Source organism: Sabethes cyaneus, chromosome 3, assembly GCF_943734655.1.
Source record: "Sabethes cyaneus chromosome 3, idSabCyanKW18_F2, whole genome shotgun sequence".
Lineage (NCBI taxonomy): Eukaryota > Metazoa > Arthropoda > Insecta > Diptera > Culicidae > Sabethes > Sabethes cyaneus.
The window spans coordinates 174,122,741-174,146,796 of NC_071355.1; the positions used below are offsets into that span (position 1 = coordinate 174,122,741).

The 24,056-nt window shown below is 41.1% G+C and overlaps 1 protein-coding gene across 1 annotated transcript in view; it reads right to left on the reverse strand.

The window, feature by feature from the left end:
- Window positions 1-8,686, reverse strand: part of LOC128742688 (netrin receptor unc-5-like) — a 297,884-nt gene extending 289,198 nt beyond the window's left edge. The window contains exons 1-2 of the mRNA XM_053839127.1: window positions 7,505-8,686; window positions 175-1,437 (exon numbers count right to left, since the gene is read on the reverse strand). Of these exons, the coding sequence (XP_053695102.1) occupies window positions 175-846 (672 nt within the window). The 5' untranslated portion in view covers window positions 847-1,437; window positions 7,505-8,686. The remainder of the gene's footprint in view (window positions 1-174; window positions 1,438-7,504) is intronic.
- Between the last annotated feature and the right edge of the window lie 15,370 nt (window positions 8,687-24,056).

Sequence of the window (24,056 nt, forward strand, 5' to 3'; positions counted from 1 at the left end):
AGAATGGCTTTACTTACTACGACGGGATTTAGAAATAACTGTTTATCATTTGTTTTGGAAACGGTTATTGACTATTGAAAACTATATTTGGAATCTCAGTCAAAACTAGACCACCCCCAGCAGCACCTCCAGCATCGGAAAGCTATTCGACAACAACAGAAACACTGCACTTACCTGAAACGCATGGGACGCCTTGCACTGCAGCACCGCCGGCCGGTTTTTTATCACATACGTGCTCTGCGGTTCCAGCAGAAACACCGGAAGCGAACTGGTCGTGTCACTTCCCTCGCCAAAACTCTCTATCTGATCGATGGCATCCGTATCGAAGCCATCGGTGTAATCTCCGAGATCGTGATTATGGGCGCTGCCGCCACCGCCTCCGTTATCCTTATCGCGGCTATCGTTCTCCTCCGGATGGTCCAGTTCTTCTTCCTCGTAGTCGTAGTCGTAGTCATTACCGTGCCCCAAGGGGGGTTTCACGTTGGCTACCGAAGAACCGGACTGACCGTTAACGGTGCCACCTGTACCCGGCAGGAACGAAGCATGCAGGTTGGCAACCGCTCCGGTTTCGTTGCGCTTCTTCGCAAATATCACATCGTCCTCATCACCGAATCTGGTAGGAAGTCCCTGTGAATCGGAAATATAACCGAAATCGATAGGATCCTGACCGGCAGTGGCATCGCTTTGGTGGCCTTTTTCTGCACCGTTGGTGGCCGTTGCGGTGCCACCCAGTTGCTTCTGCTGTTGTCTCAACTGGCGTTCTTTATTCACTTTGGAGCCAATTACAGCTGCAACTGAGAGCACGATAATAAATAATTGAAACAGTGTAACTTTATTTGTGCTCATGTTATCTGCCTTTGCTTCCACGCTTCTGGTTCTGAATAAAGGTTTAAGCTCTGTCGTATCGCTGTTTCCTGCGCTGCCACAGAGTCAAAGGTTGGCTTCATTCACTCATTGGAAGTCGCTTTACACTCGCTTGTATGTGTGCTAGACACGCGAAGGAACCGTCGTCTGTTGAATGGGACGTCGCAAAAAAAGAAATCAGGATATACCGCCGCCGCCGCCCACGTTCCGGGAAAAGAGTTATGTGCACGTGTACGAACGGAACACAATCTCGGTCCCGTAAAGTAACAATACATCAGAGAGCGAAACAATAATGAATGGTTCAGCCACCGTTGCGTTGCCACAATCGCTGCTGTAATGGCGGCCGGGTGGGTTGACGGTATTGCGTCCTACGTCAGTACACAGAGTCTTGACGGGCGCTGGTAGTGGCAGCCAGTGTGGATCTGTGCTGCGGCGGTGCTGACGGTGCCTGAGATGAAAAAAAGGAACAATCGTTTTGTTCCTGGTGCTGTTGCTGCTACTCCTGATTCTGTTGCTGCTGCTGCTGCTGCTGATGCTGTTGTGATGATATTGACTTCCGCAGAACGGGAATCACTGCGAACGATAGAATAATGGAAATTGAATCAATTCAGAGGTATTTGGTAGTTTGCGTGAGTTGTTTGATTATTCCCACGTGTAACATATTAAATATCCAGCGCTAATTAATATTATGACGGTGCAGAGTAGTTGATGCGTAATAATATGGTTTTACGATTAATTATTTCTATATCCAACCATAAGGGTGTTCAGAATATTTTGCTATAGGAAAATGTAAAACAGTCTTATAATCGCAAATTATTTTAACTTAATCGATGTATTTGGTTGCAAATTAAGTTGAATACATTTGACGAACTGGCATGTTGTTAATCTATACCTATAAAAATGGATTTCTGTGTGTCTGTCTGTCCGTATGTTCCTTATAGAATCGAAAACTACTGCACCGATCGGCGTGAAAATTTGCATATAGGGGTTTTTGGGGCCAGGGAAGGTTATTGTGATGGTTAGAGACCCCTCCCCCACTAAGAGGGGGGCTCCCATATAAATAAAACACAAATTTCTGCATAACTCGAGAACTAATCAAGCAAATGGAACAAAATTTGACATGTGGGTGTTTTTGTAGGTAATTTTTTTTTCTTTGGTGAATTGGCCCTTTAAGAGGGGGTTTCCATACAAATGAAATACAAATATCCTCATAACTAGAGAACTAATCAAGCAAATGGAACCAAATTTGGCATGTGGAGGGTTTTGGAGGCAGTATTTTTTTATGATAGTTTGAGACCCCTCACCCCTGTGGTAGAGGGATAAGGACTCTCATACAATCAGAACAGAAATTTTTGCGTAACTCAAAAACTAATCGAACTGGAGAAATCTTAGACTCTTTCATAAAACATTAGTCAATAACAAGACCACCAAAAACAATCAATAGTAACATTAGATTCAGCGTGAGACGGCCACAGGCCGCGAGTGTTGCTGGCGACCTGTCGTCGGAAGCATCTGCCACTGCGGGGGACAGCCCCCCGTAGAGATCACCTCTATCTAGGTTTATTTATTTTCCTAGATCTACTGACCTCTATTACTTTCCTTCAGTTGGGTCACCCCTGCGAAATGACACTTTCTACGAAAAGATTTTCCGTGAAATGGTACATCCCGCGTAAGGTTTTTCGCGAAATGGTATTCTACGAAACTCTGTATTCCGCGTAATGGTCAACCGAGAATTGGTGTTCCACAAAATGGTATTCGGCGAAATGGTTTGTGATAATGGCGAATATTTAAATGTTAACCGCTTTATTTTATCAGGCTAAGCAATGGGGGGAGTTGTTTTCTACTTTACTGTGAGGAAAATTTGTATATTAAAACACCCGTGAACTCCCCAGAAACTTGTAAAACTCGAGATTGTGACAAATGTCGTCCGAGATTCACGATTTATGTACAATACAGTTTAATTTGTCGCAATACGAGGTTTGTCGGGTCAGCTAGTACCTAAAAAAAATCGTGTACTTATAACATTCATGTGATTGGCAATCAAATTTCATTTTCGGAACATGCAAGGATAAGAAGATGTTTCATATACTTTTTTTTAGCAGTTTTTTAGTACAACCGTGGGTTGGTTCGAAAAACGTAATTGGGGTAAAAATATTCTAAAAAATTTACATTTGTATTTCGCGTTTAGAAACATTTACTAAAAGAGTGTAAATATCTTCAGAATTCAAAATAAAATTTCAAAAAATTATACATAGGGTAAGGAACGAGTTCACCAGTGTCACCTATTTTAATCAGTTATGAATAAATGAGCCGAAAATGCACTTTTTTATTCATATTTTCAAAATCTTTTGATAGGATCATCTTCACAAATCGCTTAACCAGACATTTGATTCACACAAACACAATTTCCTGGGTTTCCGACAAGAAATATGATGAATTAAAAATTGTTGTCCAAAAACGTACATTTTTCAGCTGCTGAAGGCAATCGCCACCTCGCTACTAACGAATCCATCACATTTTTCAGCACTGATTACAACCACTCTAAAAGTCAAGCGCTCAATTATCACATACCATATTATTCACTATCTTTTTTTATATTATCTAAGGCTTTGTCTCTAGCTGAAAGTTTTATTATTTTATAACAAAACTGAAAACAAATTCTGAATTGACGGAACCTGTTCACCAGTAGCAGCAGCTGCAGCATAACTGATGAACTATCGTGTTGCCAAGACACTGTTTCGGTTCTGGAAATAAGATTTATAGGTTTGAAATTAACTGAAACCTCCAATGGTGAAAATGTGGTTCAATACTTTCAAGAGAAATGTATGTTCATAATTAATTTTTCTTTATTAAAAACAACAGAAAAAACAGATTTTTCAATAATTTTCGAAGATTTTCTCAGTGATTTAATAAAGCAACGATGTGTTTCAATGTTATTTGCTTTGACAACACTGTTCTGAGTCGGACCATGTGTACTGCTATGTTTACCTCCTTTGTTCTCCCACCATCCTTATGAACAGCGAGTGAGACGTCAAACTCGCAGTTTCCCATAAGAACACTAGAGAATAAAAGAGACGACGAATACCGTTTGCCGAGCGGTGCGGTGAGTGTATGCCCCGATAAACAATTTAGACAGATGGCATTTTACGCATCTATGCCGATACGCTATGCCGATTACGCATCAGATGCCGATTAATAGGTCGCGGATAGGAACGCGAACTTACTGAATAGGGGGAATAGTTCGAGTGATTATTTATGGGGACGTAAAAAAATTCAGATTTCAGGATTGCTTAACAAAGCACCTTGAGGATGAACATATGTTCGGTCTGATCAAAATTAGTTCCACCGCTCCAACTTTTAAAGCGAAAAATCAAAAGTTTAGCTGAACAATAGTGTCTTCCAATGGTAACAGCTTGAAGAACTAAAGATAGCAAGAAGATTGGTATGCTGATATCCCCCACTTAGTCAACCCATCGCTTGTAATAAGGTAAAACAATCAGTGACCCGCTTAGACTGCTTAAAACCGGTTCTTTACCCTAATTGGGGGATGATATAATCGGAACCATTCTGTAATTGAAAATTCATCTCGATTTTAAATCCAGCCAAAACAAACTGAGGTGCATTATTCACACTACTACAAATGCTCGAAGGGAAAGTGCCAAGTGCTTCTAGCATATTGAGTAAAAATCCATACTAAATTAATTATTAATGGTCTGCTGTTGAAGTACAGCAATCCACTAAATAGGCACTTTGGTGGTGCTGTTTGCTCATCGCAATTTCTCAAGTTTCTTTCAAATAGTTATAACTGATTTTTTGGTAGGCTATAAGCCTTTGATTAACCTCTGTACAATGCCATAAATAAGCTTTATTGTTAATTGCGGAACTATGGCGCACTCGCAGCTAGCACTAATTGAATTATAAGTGTAATGGTTTGTACCATACAGGTGTGTTCGGCCTGCTGAAAATACAAACCACATAAGCACCATAATAGCGTCGCAGGCCCAAAATAGCCGTAGCAAGCTCATCATTTATTGCGACTTCAACTCAAATTTAAAAGCGTTTTGATAATACCAAAATACACTCTTATATTTGAAAAATTTGTGATATGAAAAATAAATGGAGGTTCACCATAATTAGGCCATTACAAATATTTAAAAAAGTTTTTGTCCCCCCCCCCCCGATTTTTCAAGCCAATTTCCAAGGGGGGGGGGTGACAAAAACTTTGAAAATGATTTGCATTGGCCTTAATGTATTTTGTTCAGGCTACCGTTTAATAGGCTGAAAATTCCCCCCGTACCCTACATGAAGTTTGAAAAACACGGTTGTACAGAAGCGTTAGCGGGGGTGTAAAACCATTTATCATTAAGGTAGTTTGAGGTACACCCGTCTTTTGAGTCTTGACATTATTCTGATTACAGTGGAATTGAACCTTTACGTCCCCGACGTACCAAAAATGATGGTACTTGCAGTTACACTTTTGGCTCTATCTCCACTTATTTTCATTTGATTTTTATGCAGTTAGTCTTAAAAGAACCACAATAGATTGGCCTTTGATGAAAAAATAAGGTAATAAATTTTGGTTCCATTTTCCCGGAGATATTCTAGATCGCAGTGGAATTTTTGTTGACGTCATAAGTAGAATGTGAAATATGTAATACTATAAATCTGCTTAACAGAGTGCGCAAAAGTTATCCATTTCATTTGTGGTTAATAAGAATGAATCTTACATTATCCTGGAGAGCGCAAGTTCATATCCCACACTGCGGAACATCCGGTATCGATTCTACCGGAACTGAAAATTCTCTTCAGTAATATGGCAAATGGGGCATCAAATCAAAGGATTGTTCAACGCGAGTCCATGCGTGTACTTTTGGATGTATTTTGACCAGATCTGGACATTCCGAACATTCCGTTGTCGGTTCTACCGGAACTCAAAATTGGCCATTTTAACTTTTCTTCCGAAAATGGAATATCAAATCACAGAAACCACCCAAGAACTCGTGTTGAATATCCGAGATTTGATATATTTTCAAAGAAAATTCAAACAGGCCAATTTTAAGTTCCGGTAGAACCGACAACGGACATTCCGGAATGTCCAGGTCAGCTCAAAATGCATCCTAAAGTCCACCCAAGGAATCGCGTTGAAAAATCCTTTGATTTGATACCCCATTTGCCATATTTCTGATGAAAATTCAAAACGGCCTATTTTGAGTTCCGGTAGAACCTACAACGGATATTTCGGAATGTCCAGATCGAGTCAAAATACTTCCAAAAGTCATCCCAAGAACTCGCGTTGAAAAATCCTTTGGTTTGATACCCCATTTGCCATATTACTGAAGAGAATTCAAGACGGCCAATTTTCAGTTCCGGTAGAACCGATACCGGATGTTCCGGATTGTGGGACATGAACTTGCGCTCTACAGGATAGTGTAAGTTTCATTCTTATTCACCACAAATGAAATGGATAACTTTTGCGTACTCTGCCGAACAGGAGCGAAGAGTAAAATAACATCAAAATGTGTTATTGGAGATCGAATACCTCATATCAGAATTTGGTCTTGTTTTGGCTGACATAGTTGGTAAAATATCAAAAAATAATATCAAAATTTTTCTCCTATAAGGCCAAAAGATTAACTACTTGTGTTAATTGAATAACAAAGCAATAACATACTGTATTCAGAGTTTAGAATAACATATTTAAGTATTATTAAGGTATTGAATAACAAATGCAGTAGTATATGAGATATTAAAAAATCATTTTATTAAATAGTTACAATCTAAAATCTCTTTAATCAATAAAAAAATTGTATGAAATATATCGAATGTCATTTTAAGGCCAGAATAAGATATGATAGCAAAATCAGTTATAAAATTCATCTTACAACCACTGTTATAAATATCTACTCAATAACAAAATGTGTTATCAATGTTTCTCCATATCTAGTCAATAACAAAATATACCATTATAACACAGTTTGATACTGTTTTTATATTATTTTGATCTTCCCTCCTGCTCGGGCTGGTAAGCAGATTTCAGAGTTTTATTTCTCATGCTACTTATAACGTCAAAAAAAATCCACTGCGATCTGGAATATCTCCGGGAAAAGGGAACCATAATTTATCAACTTATTTTTTTTTATTAAAGGCCAATCTAATGTGGTTCTTTTAAGACTAATTGCATAAGAATCTAATGAAATTAAGTGCAGATAGAGCCAAAAGTGTAACTGCAAGTACCATCATTTTTGATGTCGGGGACGTAAAGGTTAAACATCTAGTTTTATCAATCACTCTCTTAAAAATCAATCAACAATTCAATTTTATATGCGTTAAATTGAATCAAATTTTTGTATGATTGTGTGACACCAAAGAAACTATTAGGACATAATCAAAAGCTGCTTTAATAAAACAACAGCGGATGCCGAAACCAGAGTTCTTGCTGACATGTCAGTACACACGCTTGAAGATATGAGCGTTTCTATACATAAACCTATAGCCTTCGGTGGCTTTCTGTTTGTTTCCATCGCTCCGTCATTTATAAACAATTCTCGGTGTAATAATTTTTCCCACTGTACCGTTTTCTCCACTACCGGATATTGAATCCTGGAAACCCAGTGGAGTAATTTTCCTCCATAACGCTTACCGTTTCGAGAAAGCAGCTCCAACCGGCTCACACGTCGTCACTTGCTATATGTAGTTTTTCCCTCGTATGTCCCCAAACCTTTTCCGGACAAATAATTTCACTTTGCACACTTCCACTACTGGTGTTTTCTAATTAAGATTTTTTCAATAAATTTTTAATTACACTGGCTATTCTTCTCCCATTTACCGTTGCAGTGCAAACTGCACCGTATATCGCACAAAGCACTGACTTTTTACTATACGAGCTTCTTGCTGCCTTCTGATACCGCCTGAACCGTCGACGCCGTCGTCGTCGTCGTCGTCGTCGTCGCTGTCGGTAGTTACAAAACGGCACAAGCCGAGAACATTGATGAAATTGAGAGGAAACTTCACTTTTACCCGTACCAACCCTGACCACGTTCACTATCGTCGTGTGGGACTCACTAAATTCGAACGGTTGCTGGCTCGGAAAATTGCCCTCTTCTTTTCGCTAACACATGAGGCAACTATTCATCCGGCCGGCTCCACACAAAACAGACCGCTTTTCTTCCGTTTTCCACGAGCAGGCAAGAATTACACTCCGGTTGAATGGTAGGTACCGCGGGTTTGCCGACCTTGCGGCAGTAGTGGAGTAGCGAGCGGCACGTTTTCCACACAGTGACAAAAAAACGGGAATTTTCACTTCACATCCACTCGCTTCATTCGCTCACAAATTGAAACAGCACTCTTATAAATTTCCCGCCGACACACACAACCGGCACTTCCGGTCTACTCGTCGTCGCCGTGCTTCACCGGAGGGGGCTCACTATGCCAGGACACGTCTTAACATATTACACTCCGGACCGTATCGTTTCCAGTCGCATTCGTCGTAGTCGTCACGCGGGCAGCGAATTCCCTTCGTCGACACTACTCTTACACACTCGCCCGGACCCGTCCGATTGCATTGCATTCGCGCCGAAGACTGAACGACCGACCCGAACGAAGGATCGTCCAAAGCAGCTGGCTGTGTTGCTTTGCTTTGCTGCTGTGCTATGCTGATGTCGCTTCACCCTTGTCGTTGTTGCACAATCACCACCAACACTAGCCTTCGGCAGTCAGTTCAGTCGGTCGGCGGCATGCGGGGTCTGTGTGTGTGTGCACGCGCTCTGTCGTGTAGTGTGGAATGGTAGCGCCAGCAGGTATACAGCCAAGCGTGGAGAGTGTTTTCCGCCCATTGGCGGCAGGACCAGGTGATACCTGCAATTGGAAAATTAAATTAACCATTGTTAGAAATCTCACTGACTGGATAGTTTCGTTTTTTGTGCTGCCAGCCGTCTCCACACCACCGCTGCTGTCTATTTATTGTCGTATTTTTGTTGTCAAATTGAGAAATACAATTCTCTGGCGACTCCGGATTCTAAACCGAACCGGGTCGACCGGCTCGGGAAAGGATTTGAGAATAGAGAAAATTGGGAAAACCAACAATCACGTTCGCTGATTCTAACCGACGACGACGATGACGACCGTTGTTGCTGGTCGGTGCCGACTGCCGGTGCACAATGGAAAGGCTGCTGGCGAATGTGGGTCAGAATTGGAGTCGTTGTTTTCCGGAAAATGTGCATTCGATTCAAGCTGTTGGAATTGGAAAATGTTCTTTTGCTCTCAGTCTGTAACGGAATTGAAATAAGTTTCCATTTGCCCAGTGAGGTGGGATTTTGGTGTCTGATTATTGGAGGCAACACTTTATCGGCTGCTGGCTGATAGAGTAAAGTGGCTGCAAAGCACAAGGTGTATTTGTTTGACACACTGTTGATTCGCTAATATGAATGAAGCAACCCAAGGAAACGATGTGATAGGTTCATTTGAGTTGAAATCAGCTGATTATTCATGCATAACTTTGCTCTTCACGATACACATTAGGGCAGCTTGGACGAAATCTTTTAAATTGTAAATTCCAGGTTGTTTTTCTTTATACTAGAGACATTCCAGGTGACAATTAGGATTTTATTACACCTTTATGGTGACTTTTATGACCAACATTTTGGTCACGAAAATAGCCTTAAGAGTGCAATAAAACTCACAGAGTCTTTTGGGAATTTACTTGAATGAAAACAACTGTGCTCATTAAAAATTTTAAAGTTTATTAAAGTTTTCCATTTGTTCTAAATAATTTCTATTATTTTAAATTTGATAATTTTGAAATTTATTTACCTTCTTGTGTTCACCTAAATAACAGTGTGATGTTATTCAATAGTATAGAGCATCTGTTTGAATTTTGCGAACCTTCGCACTTGTTTAAAAGTAAAGTTACCAGTTCTAGTTCATTTTGTTTTTTATGTTAGTTCATTAAGGCAAATTTTTGTCAGATGATGAAATAAATAAAGAATAGAGAATAAAACAGGAATTGGTGTTGGTGACAAGGGCAGGGACGGCGCTAGCCAATTTGTCGGTCCACGCAAATTCTTAAAATGGCACCCCCAGAACAAACGAAAAATAGCCGGCGTTGCTGAGTGCAGACATTTTACTACTTACACACTCGCAAACGCATAGTCTCGCAGCGTCTTTCTGCATAACCACTCACGAGGCAAACAACTCGTGAGCAGCCAGCTGCCCGTGAGGGCATGCGGCACACTGGGATACAGATTTTGCATTACTTTTTGTTTTCTTCTTCGTCTTATGCCCTCGATTCTACACGCGGGTAGGAGTGCGAGTCCTCGCGAGTGATCGGTATCAGTTGCTCAGGCTGCAATAATGTGCGAGAGCGACGACCGTGGCTGCTAAATGCACACTCGCAAAAGTGGTTACAGTGCATGAATAACCAAGAGCAAGAGGCCGAAAGGAATGCTTATGCCGGTGTGTTCACTAGAACGAGTAGGGCTTCGCAACACTGCTCACAGTCAACCGCCATTTCTTTTGAATAATTGTCAGTTTCTTGAAACCCATTATTAAGAAATGATAAACCTTCAAAAGTGAAAAAGTTCGGTACATATTTCATGTTACTTCAGAAACTTCGTCCTTATACTTTGCTCTGCTTGAATCTGCTGATTGCGGATTCTGAAGAGATTCGAAAATTTCTCCCGGATTTTTTTTTAAATAATTCAATGTCATCAATGCCACTTTCCCACCACGTTTATCTGAGGGTTTTGATTGTTGTGTTTTGTTGCGAATAGATTTTCATCAGGAGGAGGTGGAGTGCAAACGGAAAGCGAAGAATGGCGTAGGCGTATGAACCATGCACGGCAGGCACTACTTGGAATGATTCTCAAAGTACACTTGTCAAAAGTTGGGAGAGTACGATGGGTCGGTCACGTCGCAAGACTACCGGATGTCCATGCAGTGAATCTGCACGGATAGAAATTTGATCTCCAAAACGAGCAAAATTACTCTTGATTCCAGGTTACTAGGTTATGATTTATAAAAATACACCATGAATAATCATCATGATATCACGAGCTTCTTGCAGTACAACACAATGAAAAATCATTAACTATTATTCATGATTTTGTGCTGCCTGATATGGCAATTCAGTTATGATTTGACAGGAATTCACATTTCATGATTTCAGGCATAGCATAGGAATCAAATTTCTTTCCGTGTGTGTTCTCTTCTAGAACTTCATCGGCCTTAAGGGCCCCTTACACGTACGCATATGTTGGGTTGTAAACGAATAAAATGTTGGCGGGTCATTCAGGTCGAGCGACAAGCCCAACTTCTTATTTTGCCTGTTTGGTTCGTGGCGCTCGTACACAGGCGAGAGTGTTGACCGAACATGAATTCACCAACATTTTCGGTCAACATGTTCGTACGTGTATGAGGGCCTTTAGGAATAAAAAGACCCACCTTACTAGATGGCTCGTCCAGGTTGAAGCCGATTTGTTTGTGTCGAGATGCTCAAAGAATTGGCGGCAAATAGCCCAGGACCCAATAAAGCGGACAGTAACTTTAGATACACCACTTGCCATCCCGGCTTTATGCTGCTAAAGGAGAAGGAAGAAGTTTTATGTTAACCACTTATTTATATGGTACAGTTTTATTTAATGTAGGCGAAATGGCGCCCCCTCGAAGTGGCGCTCCAAGCAGCTGCTTGTTTTGCTTAAGGGAAGCGCCGGCCCTGGACAGGGGTTGGTGAGTTTTGGTGTCAACAAAACAGAATAGACCGACGGAACGAAAACGGGTCATGGATTGGACACTTTGGATGTGAATAGCCGATCTGTCACACTTCTAAGGAAGCACTCGAGCGCTCTTGGATGTATTGAAGAGCTACAAGTTTGACTTCGAAGTGCTGTAGAAGGAAGGACTCTACAGCACTTGTAGGTTTTATTCAGGGATGATCATACAATTTACTGGAGCAACGACAATACACACGAGCTTCAGAGTAGAGTGATGAGCTAGATGCGGAAAAGGGTGATGGAGTGGCGCGACGGGGAATTGTCAAGCTGAACTTTAAGTAAGACCAATAGTGCGATCACCATTGTCGATCGCCTACAAAGTGCTCTCCCAAATCATCTTTCGTTGACTCTTGCTATCTGCGAAGAGATATGCTGGAAGCTATCAGGTCGACTCTGTTGAAGAATCGTCAATGATGGACCAAATCTTAACACTACGGCAGATCCTTCAATAAGGTCGTAAATATAGAATGCTTACGCACCATTTGTTCATCAATTTTAAATCTGCATATGATAATCATCATATGCATATCGAGCGTAAAGAGCTACTGAAAATCGTGGAAGAGAACGGTTTTCTCGGGAAGCTGATCAGATTCATTGGCAGGGACATGGACATTGCCACAGATCGGTGGCAGTGGATGAACAGTACACCAAATTAAAGCGTGAAGAAACGAAGATTGAGTTGAAGTTAAATACGTTCAAAACAAAATATGTGCCGGCCGGCCCATATTCGGAACCAATCAAACACTTGGGCAAGATTGTAACGATCGACGGTGCGTGTGAAATCTATTTTCACGTAGATTTCGTCGTTCATCAGAATATAACTGTTGAATTTCATCAAAACTTGTTCGCACAAATGACTAGCACACTTATTGGATACCAAATTTTTCTACAAGTGCCTATTCGGATGTTTACTGGCACTTCCAGTTAGCACCAAATAGTACATCAATGTACGCAAATTAAGCTGGAAATGCCAGGATTGGAGTTAAAGTACTTCAATGTCTTCCATCTCAACTCTCGGTCCTCAGTTCTGGTTTTTTGAAAGTTCTTACCCGCTTTTCCAAACCTAGGTTCTCCGTATGGAAAATATTAAACCCTTTAGAATATTATATTCTGTTGATTTTTGGAATTTTTAGCACTTTAGCCAACTTTGATCAAAACTACTCTGGATTTTCCGGATGTTTGAACAAGATTTTCCCCGTCGTTCAATTTACATTCTATATTCCTACCATAAAGGCGTGCCGGTGACGCACAAGGGGTGTTTAGATTTAATAATAGCAAAAACGGACTTTAATTTGGTTGGGACATCTCGTTGAAGCTTGGTCATACATAACTTTTAGCTGGGAAGCTACCTTAAAATCCATTTATCCACATACGCTTTGTCGTCCATAAGGCAGCATCCTCGGTGCTTCGTTAAAACCTTATTAACCAACTTCCGTATGCGACTGGCAACGGTTAGGTAATGCGTTCCATGAACATCGGTACCTTGCGCGCTGGGCATAAAATAAACCCGACAGTGGTCCATAATCTCTTACCCAGAAATTTCTTTCCCTACCTTTAGTGGTACTATCCGGGATATGAGCAACCTCGGTGGAGATCGGGTAACCAACCCCCAACTGCTTTCGAGCTACGTTGGTCCTCCGACGATACTGTGGGGTTGGTTGCGGGCCTTGCAAACCTGAACTACTAAAAAACCAGAGGAACGGACGACGTAAGTAATAAAAACTGTAATCAGAATGGGCAAAGACCCAAGCGATGAAAACGGACTAACGATTGGAAGTTAGGGACATGGAACATGCTTTCTGAAGAAGAGCCGCAAGTTCGACACCTTAGCGCTGCAGGAGGAATGGTGGTAAGGAACGATGGTACGTACGTATAGGGATGGTCATACCATCTACTAGAGCTGCGGAAATACACACGAGCTGGTCACAGCATTTATGGTAATTTATTTATTTATTTATTCTGTTAATTCATCTGCCAATGTCTACATGAATACTAATTACTAATTAAATGTTTATGACTTTTGCCACAAACACTGCCTGCTGGATTCTACGTCGGTGTTCAAGTGAATCTAGGTCAAGTAGCCAAAAGCCAAAAACAGCCAAAAGCAATTTGAAGTCATCAGCATATACAAGTCTGCAACCAGCACCCAATAGGAAGGTAACATCGTTGAAAAACAGCGAGAAAAGCAGCGGGCCCATATTGCTACCTTGCGGAACTCCAGACATGTTCGTAAACTGCGAAGAAATACAGGATCCAAGCTTCACACGCAGCACTTTTTCGCGCAAATAACGGTCCGCGAAACCGCGCTGGTGGAAGATGGTGAGCTGGATGGAGCCCCTCTGGAGGGCTGTTGGAAAGCCGTGAAAACAGTCATTAAAAGCGTAGCGGAGAACATCGTAGGCCGTGTGGCAACGAATCGACGTAAGAATGGTTTGACGAGAAGTGCCAGCAGTAGCAGCAGCAGAAGAGCGCAGCGTGGATAACAATGCTTCCTATAGTCACCTGGCAGAATGTGGAGCGATACAAATAGAAGCAAAGACAGCAAATCCTACTCTTCCAGGAGAAGAAGCTCCACTGGGAGGAGAAGGAGTGCGAAGAACTCGAGCAGCGGTACCGCTTTCACGTTACGCGGAAGTCCTATCAGAGACTCAACGAATATCGCAAAGGCTTTGTGCCGCGGGCCGAAATGTGCAGAGATACAGATGGAGGCATTTTGACTAACGACTATGCGATGGGAAGAAAGGTGGAAGCAACACTACGATGAACGCCTGAATGGCGTGCAGGAGGAAGACCATGATAGCGGAGGAAGTGATCACATTGGTGTAGCAAGCAACGAAGATGTGCCACCCCATCGATAAGGGAAGTTAAGAAGCCATCCAGCGGCTGAAGAACAACAAAGCTGCGGGAAAGGATGGCATTGGAGCGGAACTTAAGAAAATGATCTCGAAAAAGTTAACCGGCTGTCTGCATCAACTGATTGTCAAGATTTGGGATACGGAACGACTACCGGAGTAGTGGAAAGACGGAGTTATTTGCGCTATCTACAAGAAAGGCGATAAGCTGGATTGTGAGAACTACCGAGCGATCACTAGCCTGAATGCCGCCTACAAAGTGCTGTCCCAAGTCATCTTCCGTCGACTATCGCCACCAGCCAATAGATTTGTGGGAAGTTATCAGGCCAGCTTCATGGAGGGTCGGACTACAACGGACCAAATCCCTGCGGTAGATCCTCCACAAGTGCCGCGAGTTCCGAGTCACTCATAACCTATTCATCCTGGATGCTGTCGGTAGAACATTTGAGGCGGTGGAAGATCAGTACTCCAGACTAAAACGCGAAGCAGAGAAGATTGGGTTGGAGAAAAATACGTACAAAACGAAGTATATGCTTGGTCGCGGGACCGAGCGCAACAAGGCAGTACCGTGGTAATCGACGGGGATGAGTTACTAGTTCGTATATCTTGACTCACTGGCATCAGAGCATCAGAGGATAACGATACCAGCCGTGAGCTTAAAAGACGTATTATCAGCGGAAGTCGAGCCGGCTATGGACTCCACAAACACTTGCGGTCGAACAATCTGAGCCCCCGTACAAAGTACACATTGTGCAAAACGCTAATTAGACCGGTTGTCCTCTACGGGCATGAAACGTGGATATTGCAAGAATAGGACCTTCCCCCACTCGGAGTTTTCGAACGGCGGGTGCGAAAAACTATCTTTGACGCGGGAAACGGTGTACCTGTCATGTTGCTTTTCCAAAGCGGGTCCAAGATTAGTTTCGTTCTTTCACCTGTCAAAATAAAAACTTTGTTTTTAGAATGAACGAATTGGAACCAAGCTTTCAACACTATAAAAGGATATCTTTCTAAACAAACTGCTGTCAAAAGGTTATAAATCCGACTGTTAGGAGCACTGTAGTAGGTTGAGCATTGTGTTCACATAGGTATTAAGTGAAGTTTAAAGTCGAAGGAACTGAAACGAATTGGTCATCACAATAAAACAATTGTTTTTAAATTTCTGAAAATCTAAACATGCTCCTGTCCACAGAAGCATCCATTGACGGTAAGTACGGTACATTAAAGCTCAAAATTGAATTCTTACTCCTGCAGTTTCAGTGTGCATAAGTTCAAGTATCGAATCACAAAACGCTAGTCGTGTTGTCCAATTAATCGAACCCGCTGTGCAACTCGATAAAGAACCCAATTGGGTTGCGGGATTTAGCGACTTACTTAACGCGGTGAGGTGTTGCACTTTTTATTGGGTACAGCTTGGTCATACATTGTATGTGTGTGTCTGTCTATCTGTCTGTGCTGGAAAGCTCTGCGACGAGGACAATGCAATCGGCCCTGATCAGATTGCCGAGCGGCGAGCAAACCGGAAAGCGGAAAAGTGGGATACAACTACAGTATAAGTGACTTTTATTGATGGGATTGTTTGGTGTCTTTCAGTCTGCCAAGGTAAAATGGGGAGGAAATTTATGTTCTCTGTTCCAGTGAGAGAGAAAGAAGCACCGGGTGAATTGTGTTTGGTGCGGTTGAACTATTACCTACCACCATGAAATAAAGGATGGCAGAAAGGTAATTGGTGGGTTTGATAAATGGTTTGAACAAACTACTTGTCTTTAGTAACTAACTTCGCATGAAGAAGTAAAGTAAGTGCTTTGGAATAGGTACCAAATTGCATGCTGAGTCTTGTTAAATATATGACCAGAGTACTAACTAGAATACAGACTTTTGTTTAGCTAAAAACTTTTTTCAACTTCTGTCCGTTTTATCATGATTATTGTGTATCACTTTGACTACCTAACTGAGTTGTGATTTGTTCTTCTGACTTTCATCTTTAATAAACGCCTGACATTTTTGGCACTTTCCTGTCACTTAGTAGTAAAACCTCCAGGCATGCCATTCATATTCACCCACACAGCTTAGAATGACTTTGCCTTCCACATAAGTCGAATAGAACTTTTTCGGGTGGAAATCTTCCTTTACATATTTCGACTACAAGTTTATTGAAAAGGAATCCTGAATCATTCCCTCGTTTCCCGTACTAGCTGTTAAAATAAACACGGGCGACATTTGGTCGAGAGCATAGCTTGTCCACCGATCCATTCGGAGCGGAGGACCCTTTTCTGTCGAGCGATGTAATGTAATGGATTCCTCGATCGTTTCTAACGCGTAAGACGTCTCCGACTTGACAGCAAAAGTCATAGCTTTCACTTCAGTCGCAAATGCTTTGTTAGCCTGCTGGCTGGCCTCTAGCCGTGTGGATAAACATGGGAGATATTTTTCCGGCGCTTACACAACCCGGAAAATACCACCACCCTGAGGAAGACGGAAATTGTGATGTGCGAGCAGGAAAAAAAGATTTGCTGGAATTGTTTGTCAAACTACCAAGTGGTTCCGCATGTCAGTCTGTCGCTGGCTGGTGGAAAACTTGTCAGCAGAACTCGCCCGGGATGCTTCGTACAAAGATTGATAGAACGGCATCCTACACAAGAAGACGCATCCAAAGCCGGTTTGTCGTTCCCTTCCGATAGGGAAAGTTTACACCGCTTCAATTTGAAAAAACGGGACTGTATGCATGTATGTAAAAGCGTGTATTAGGCTGTTCAGAGCGAAACTGTCATAACCCTTCGGGGACGAATGGTGCGCGGAAGAATTTTATCGAAACTTTTGAATCAGCATTTCATAACCGTCACCCGTCCGTCCGTCCGTCCATCCGTCAGACAGACTGGCAATAAATCGTTATTGAACAGCGCGATACCGTTGACGAAGGGATCGCTGATGACGATGACGATGACGACGGTGATGATTATGATTATGACTACGATGGCGTGTTTTGATTAATTTCTTTTTCTCCTCTCCTTGTTGGTTGGTTGCTGTCTTCCATTCTCCTCCCACCTCTTAGGGTTTCACTTTTTTTCTTTCTTAAAATAAAATTTTAAAAAAAGTCACGCAATTATTAGAACCTTGAATGGAGTGGTCCGAAAATGCGTCATTTTCGCAAGGTGCACGACTTTAAGCATAATTGACGTTAGACATAATGAATGATAGGTATAATGGGCGATGAATCATAATTTAGAAATCTTTGTTTTTGCTTTCCCATGATATGCACATGAGTCAATCATCATTCAGTAGTCCAAAGGATGAAAAACGGAACTTGTTTTCTAGCACCTTTTGCTTTCATTTTGCCAATTCTCGGGTAAATTTTCAAATAGACCTAAGTGACAATGAGAGATTCTCTTCGCGTCTCCTCTCTTCCGCTTTTTACGGCGATCCTAATGCATTTTAACACATCAGCTTTGCATAAAACGGTTGCCGGAGTCACTAGTCAGTTAAATGTTTTGAAAATTTTCCTTTCTATGCATTTATGTAGCCGTGAAAGATGGAAGAGAGGAGACGCGAAGAGAATCTCTCATTGTCACTTAGGTCTATTTGAAAATTTACCCGAGAATTCGTGTCTTCAAAACTTTGGTTCGAATGAAAAAAATTATCAAAAAAATCAAACAAGCAAACTGTGGCAAAGTTGTAGAAAATGTAAAAATAAGTAGCTTTGTTGAACAAATGACATTTCTATTTCTATGCATACAGCGACGCAATGGAGCATTTTCTCCGAAAATTCTTTGAAAATTGGTTTTTCATACTTAACTCTTATTAGTTGCATTTTACAAAAATACATTGTTCGAGGCAGTTATCGACGTACGTAAAACAAACGTTTTTTCAGAAGGCAACAAATTTTTAAAGCCTTTGCTTACAAAGTTATCGCATATTTTATTTTTATTTTTGTTTAACTTCTTAAACTAATAGGGCAGAATAGATGAAGTGCTGACATGAAATCAGTACTTAACCCCGGAGCTTAGGTCAAGTATTATACCATTGCACTATGGGCAAAAATGAGAGAAAAAACGGATGCAATTAAGATACGACATGCAGGCTGATAAAATATACAAGATCCTAAGTAAAATTTTCCGGAGAATCGCGTGGTGCCGACCCCTTTCCTGTTTATCATCGGGAAGTGCCCCATTTTGCTCATTTTCCCCTATTTTAAATATTTTCCACCCTTATTGGACTGTTCCAAGCAAGGCTTTGAGAAAACAAAAGTTAAAAACTTAATAATTTTGTGTAAAAAAGTCTGCAGAATCGAATAGGGCTTATCTAATTTAGTTCAGAGCACATTATTTTTTTTGGTTGAGTTCCCGTTACCAAACCGACCACACCAAACGGGAATTCAACATAAAAAATTAATGTGCTTTAAAACAAATGAGATAAGCCCTATATTAGTAGATTTTTGCGGTTTTTTTCTCAAAACCTTGCTTGGAATAATCCAATAAGGATGAAAAATGTTAAAAATAGGGAAAAATGTTCAAAATGGGGCACTTCCCGATGACAAACAGGAAAGTGGTGGGCACCACGTGATTCTCCGAAAAATTTTACATAAGATCACCTACATTTTATAAGCCTGCAGGCCGTATCTTCATTGCGTCCGTTTTTTCTCTCGTTTTGCCCATAGTGCATTGTATAGGTGCCGCTTGGCCCCAGCTGTCCATATTTTTTTTTTGTAAAGACGTTTATTTAGAACTTTAAACTATTGCATACATGAATGTGTTACACAATTGTACAATCTAAAATGAAATTTAATGCTTCACTGGACATTGGATTATTGGCCTCTAATATATAATTTATAAAAGTTATAAACAATTTTAAAACCTGAATTCTTTTTCTGCTATCAATGTTATTCAGTTCCGGAAACCTCAGTTTAGCAAAACCTATCCTCCTACCTATGATTGTCTCCAATCTAGACTGAAAATGGTTCCAAAGGCTCCTCGTCCGTAAGCATGTTGTAAACTTATGTTCTAAATCTTCCACACCATTGGGGCACTGTTGACACATAGGACTATTAATTCGGTTTTGGCGATATAGTAGATCAGCATGTGGAATTTTTCCATTTATTAGTAGATAGTAGGTAGATTTTTCCGTTGATGTGAGTCCAACAATTCTTATATTTTTCCACACTTTCTTCCAGTTGACTGTAGTGTTCTCCTCCATGATTTTTGGTATGCTCAGTTTTTCTCTGTTGAAATTATGCAGTGCTACAGCGGATGGTCGCTCTTGAAGTTGTACTGGTATATAAGGCAGTGTTATAGCAATGCTCTTGAGACATGGGTAGTGTGTTGGAATGGCAGCTAAATTTGGAGGATTCATCATGTTTGGGTAGAATGAGTTAGCAAATGGAGCGCTTGTGATTTCTTTCAGAAATCTGGCGGTTAATAGAGCGTTACATTTATACATTGGTAAGTGAAGGTTTAGACCACCCGTATTTCTAGGCAACGTGAGCTGTCCCATAGGAACTCTAGTTGGATACCGTTCCCAGATAAAGCTTCCAATATATGAAGTGATTCGGGCAGCATGTTTGTTCGGGATGCTAATTACCGAGGCTAGGAACCAGAGCTTAGATGTAATGAACGTATTCAAAACAATTACTTTCTGCTGGAGATTCAAGTTTCTCGAATTGTACATCCACATCAACCGGGACGTTTTCTTAATCGTTTCACTCCAATTGTAGTTGATCATTTGCTTTTGAGAGTTAAAGAAGGTTACTCCCAAAATTTTTACCGATTCCTGAGATCTTGGCCACAAAGGATCACCGCCACTTCCTTGAAACCCAATGTTTATCATGTATGTTTTACTGAGGTTTAATAAAGCCCCTGAAATGTGTCCGAAATCCAGGAATGCTTGCTTAATGCTCTCTAGTTTGCTATTTTCTGTAATGACTATCGAAATGTCATCCGCATACGCCAGCACCAGATCTAATGGATTGTTACAGATAGTGCGTAATTTTTCCAGGAGAGGGTGGAGGTATAGGACAAATAAATGCATACTTAGGGGATCGCCCTGTCTAACAGAGCGTTGGATGGGAATTTTGGGCGAGAGATTTCCATTAATAATTAACCGAGAACCAGCGGAAGACATAATCTTCCCTAAAAGTTGGACAAAGTGCTGATTTAAACCCATATCGCGCAACACGGTCATCAAATAATCTTGGCTAACTCGGTCAAAGGCATGGTCAAGGTCAAAAGAAACTAATTTGCCACTTGTTCGTCTGGATTTCAACTCCACAATTCGATCTTTGATGGAAAGTAAAGCTTCAAAAATGTTTTTATTGGAATTGGCGCATTTTTGATTCGAATTTAGAAGAGAATTTTCTATCATAACGTTTTCTAAACGTGTCTTAAGGATTTTAGATAACAATTTATAGTCATAATTTAGAAGACTTATTGGCCTAAACGCTTTGATAGATTGGTCGTCAGTTTTCTTGCGACATAAAACAATTAGTCCTTCAACGAATTTTTCTGGAATGTCTCCGCGAAGTGCTTCATTGATCACCATGTTAAGTTGTGTATGAATGATATCAAAAGCCTTCATATAGAACTCCTTGGGAATCCCATCGTGCCCTGGCGATTTTTTGGATGCACTTGCCTTCATGGCAAAATATATTTCCGAAGTCGTAACCTCATTCATTAAGGCATTATTAGTATTTGAATCAGTTGGAATAAATCGATTTGTTGGGTAACCGTCGTTATTGGCTAATTCTTCTGACGTATATAAATCTTTAAAATATTTATGGATATGGTTCTCTATTTCTGTTCCATCAGTAAGCAAACGATCGTCTTGACGAATAGAATTAATGGTGGTTTTCTTCCGGCAACGATCCCCTAACTGGAAAGAAGATATTTTTTCCCCGCAAACGAATCTATCGTTTATTCGTTCATACGCTTTGGAAAATCGACTTTGAAGATTTAGCATATTACCTTTTATTTTGTTTACCTGTGTTCTGCCGTTAGGGTTTTGGTACATATTATCATAAGCAACTCTTAATTGTCGGTACAATCGTTCATTTGCTGCGTGGAATTCGCGAAAAGATTCATTGGTTTTCCATTTAAAAAAGCTTCGTATTTTTGGCTTTGCGCAGTCAACCCACCATGAAATCCAACTGTCGAAGTAACGTCTCTCCCGCAACCATCGTTGCCACTTTTGCTCAAACTCTTGAAGATTATCATCGGTCAACACATGTGCACGCATGGACCAAAATCCACGGCCATGTGATTTTCCTAATCTTGGTAGTGCAATTCGAATTTTATACGATTTGTGATCTGAGAAAGATGTTACAAACAAATCCGAAGTTCGAAGGTTCGGAATTAGCGATTTCGAGACATAAATTCGATCTAAACGAGAAGCAGAGTTTTCGCGAATGAAACTAAATTCAATTGTGTTTTTCAAACAATTCCACGAATCGGAGAGTTGCATATTGGTTACTAGTTTGCTGAGAGATGGGCTAAAATTGCTCGTGCCCGTAGCATCTCGGCTAGCAATGACACAATTAAAATCCCCTCCCAGTATCAGATGTTCAGCAGTATTTTGGAGATAGAAAGGTAATTGCTCTTTGAAGAAATTCTCTCGAGTAGAGAAATTCGATGTACCGGAGTGTGCGTACACGCTGCAAACTGTAATGGACTCGCCGATTTTTACAGATAAAATACGACTATTTAAACTTCGTTGGACGTTGGAATATGGAATATGTGACTTGATAGCGATAGCCGTTCCTCGTTTGGCTTCATCGACGTTTGTGATGACATGGAAACCTGGTATAGATAATTTTGGACATTCTACTTCTTGTAGTAAAATAATATCAAAGTCCATGAGACGGATAAAGGAGCGGAAAGACGCAATTTTATTGTGATTGGAAACAGAGTTCATATTGATCGAGCCAATATTGTAGCTAGATAAGGATTGAGACATGTTTTAATGTATGAAGAACCGTATTACTCGCGGTTTACTCGAGGTTAGTGCTTAGGATGGGAAAGGCACATAGGTATATTATTCATTATAAACTTTAGCATTGGATAGTTGGATAGGGGGTGTTTTGGGGGTAGATTTAAATTTTCTTTTTAGCACGTCCTCTTCCACGTTTCACTGGAAGTAACGGTCCGTCTTCGGTTGATGACTCAAAACTTTCATTGTCGGAAATCTCTCTGGATGTGGACTCGGAAGGCAATCTTTTAGCGGGGATTTTAAACGCACAAACCTGACTGGAGCTGGAAGAATTTTGGTGTAGCATTTCCTCTATCGATGCTTCGTCTTGGTTTTCACCTGAAGCAACAGCATTCTCATTTACAGGAACGATGACTTTGGTTTCAGCAGCGGCAGTAGTAGCAGTATAGGTAGCAGATGAAGCAGCAACATCCGTCCCTATTGTATTAGCGAGAGTAACCGGAGTATTATTTTCGAGCTCAGATATGTCCATTTGTTCCTCATTAGCGGAAATCGATGGCGGTGGCGAAATATCAAAGAGCGGCGTAGCTGTGTTATCAGCGAAAGCAGCTGTTCGCACTGTGCGTGCAGTATCATTTAATCTGTTTAGATTTGTGCCAACAAAATCTGGCATCAGTGAATCCACATTGGCGCTCCGATTTAGTACATTTGCGTAGCTCGGTTTACCTTTGGCAGCTTTAAGTCTATTGTTGAGATCAGTCTTTTGTCCTAAAAGCTTTTTGTTTTCGACACAAGTCATTCCTGGGTGTGAAAGGTTGGTGCAATGGCGGCAAGTTTGCGGTTGATTCCGATATGTCACTAAAGTTTGTTCACCCTGAACTGTCACAAACGATTTAATGTGGCGACGAAGAATCATTTTGGCTACTCGCACCCCAGATGGAATTCCTTTGTAGGCGAAACTATCTCCCCACGTGAGCTCTTTGATTGCAATAACGTCTCCATATTGTTTAAGATAAGCAGCAATTTCTGCATTGTGAACGTTTTCAGACAGATCGTGGATTTTAACCTCCACACCACCGTCATCCATGAGCAAACGAATTTTTATTTTTACGTTGTTGATTTCCAGTTCATGGCGGTTGTTATGCTGATCAACAGCGTCCTGGGCTGTCTTTAGGTCGGAACACTTAACGTGTGCACAATTTTGTGCATGGTTCATCTGCAGACGCAGCACTTGATCAATAGTGAGTCCAATTGTCTCATGAACAAAGGTGTGTATTTCCTCGAAGGACGGCCGCTTGGGGAAGTTCGATAGATCCACCTTGAAGGTGTTTTCACGAGCACGCACAGAAGTCATGGTTACTATTAATTAATAGTACAAAATCTAGTCTGTCGTCAGCAGAAACGAAACTGACGCGAAGAAATTTTTTCTGCACACCGAGGTGTGGATAAAAGCCGTATACCGTATACGAAACGAAGCTCACTATATTGTAGAACGCGTCTGGTCTCAGCAAGAGCTTGAACCCAACTAACTATATAGAAGTACGGCAAGCACATATTTTAATGGTTTTGATATAGGTTGGTAAACGGCTGGATAATGCGGAATATAGAGCCCATAGTGGTCGTTAGCCTCTTATCCAGCAACTCCGATCCCGACCTCCTC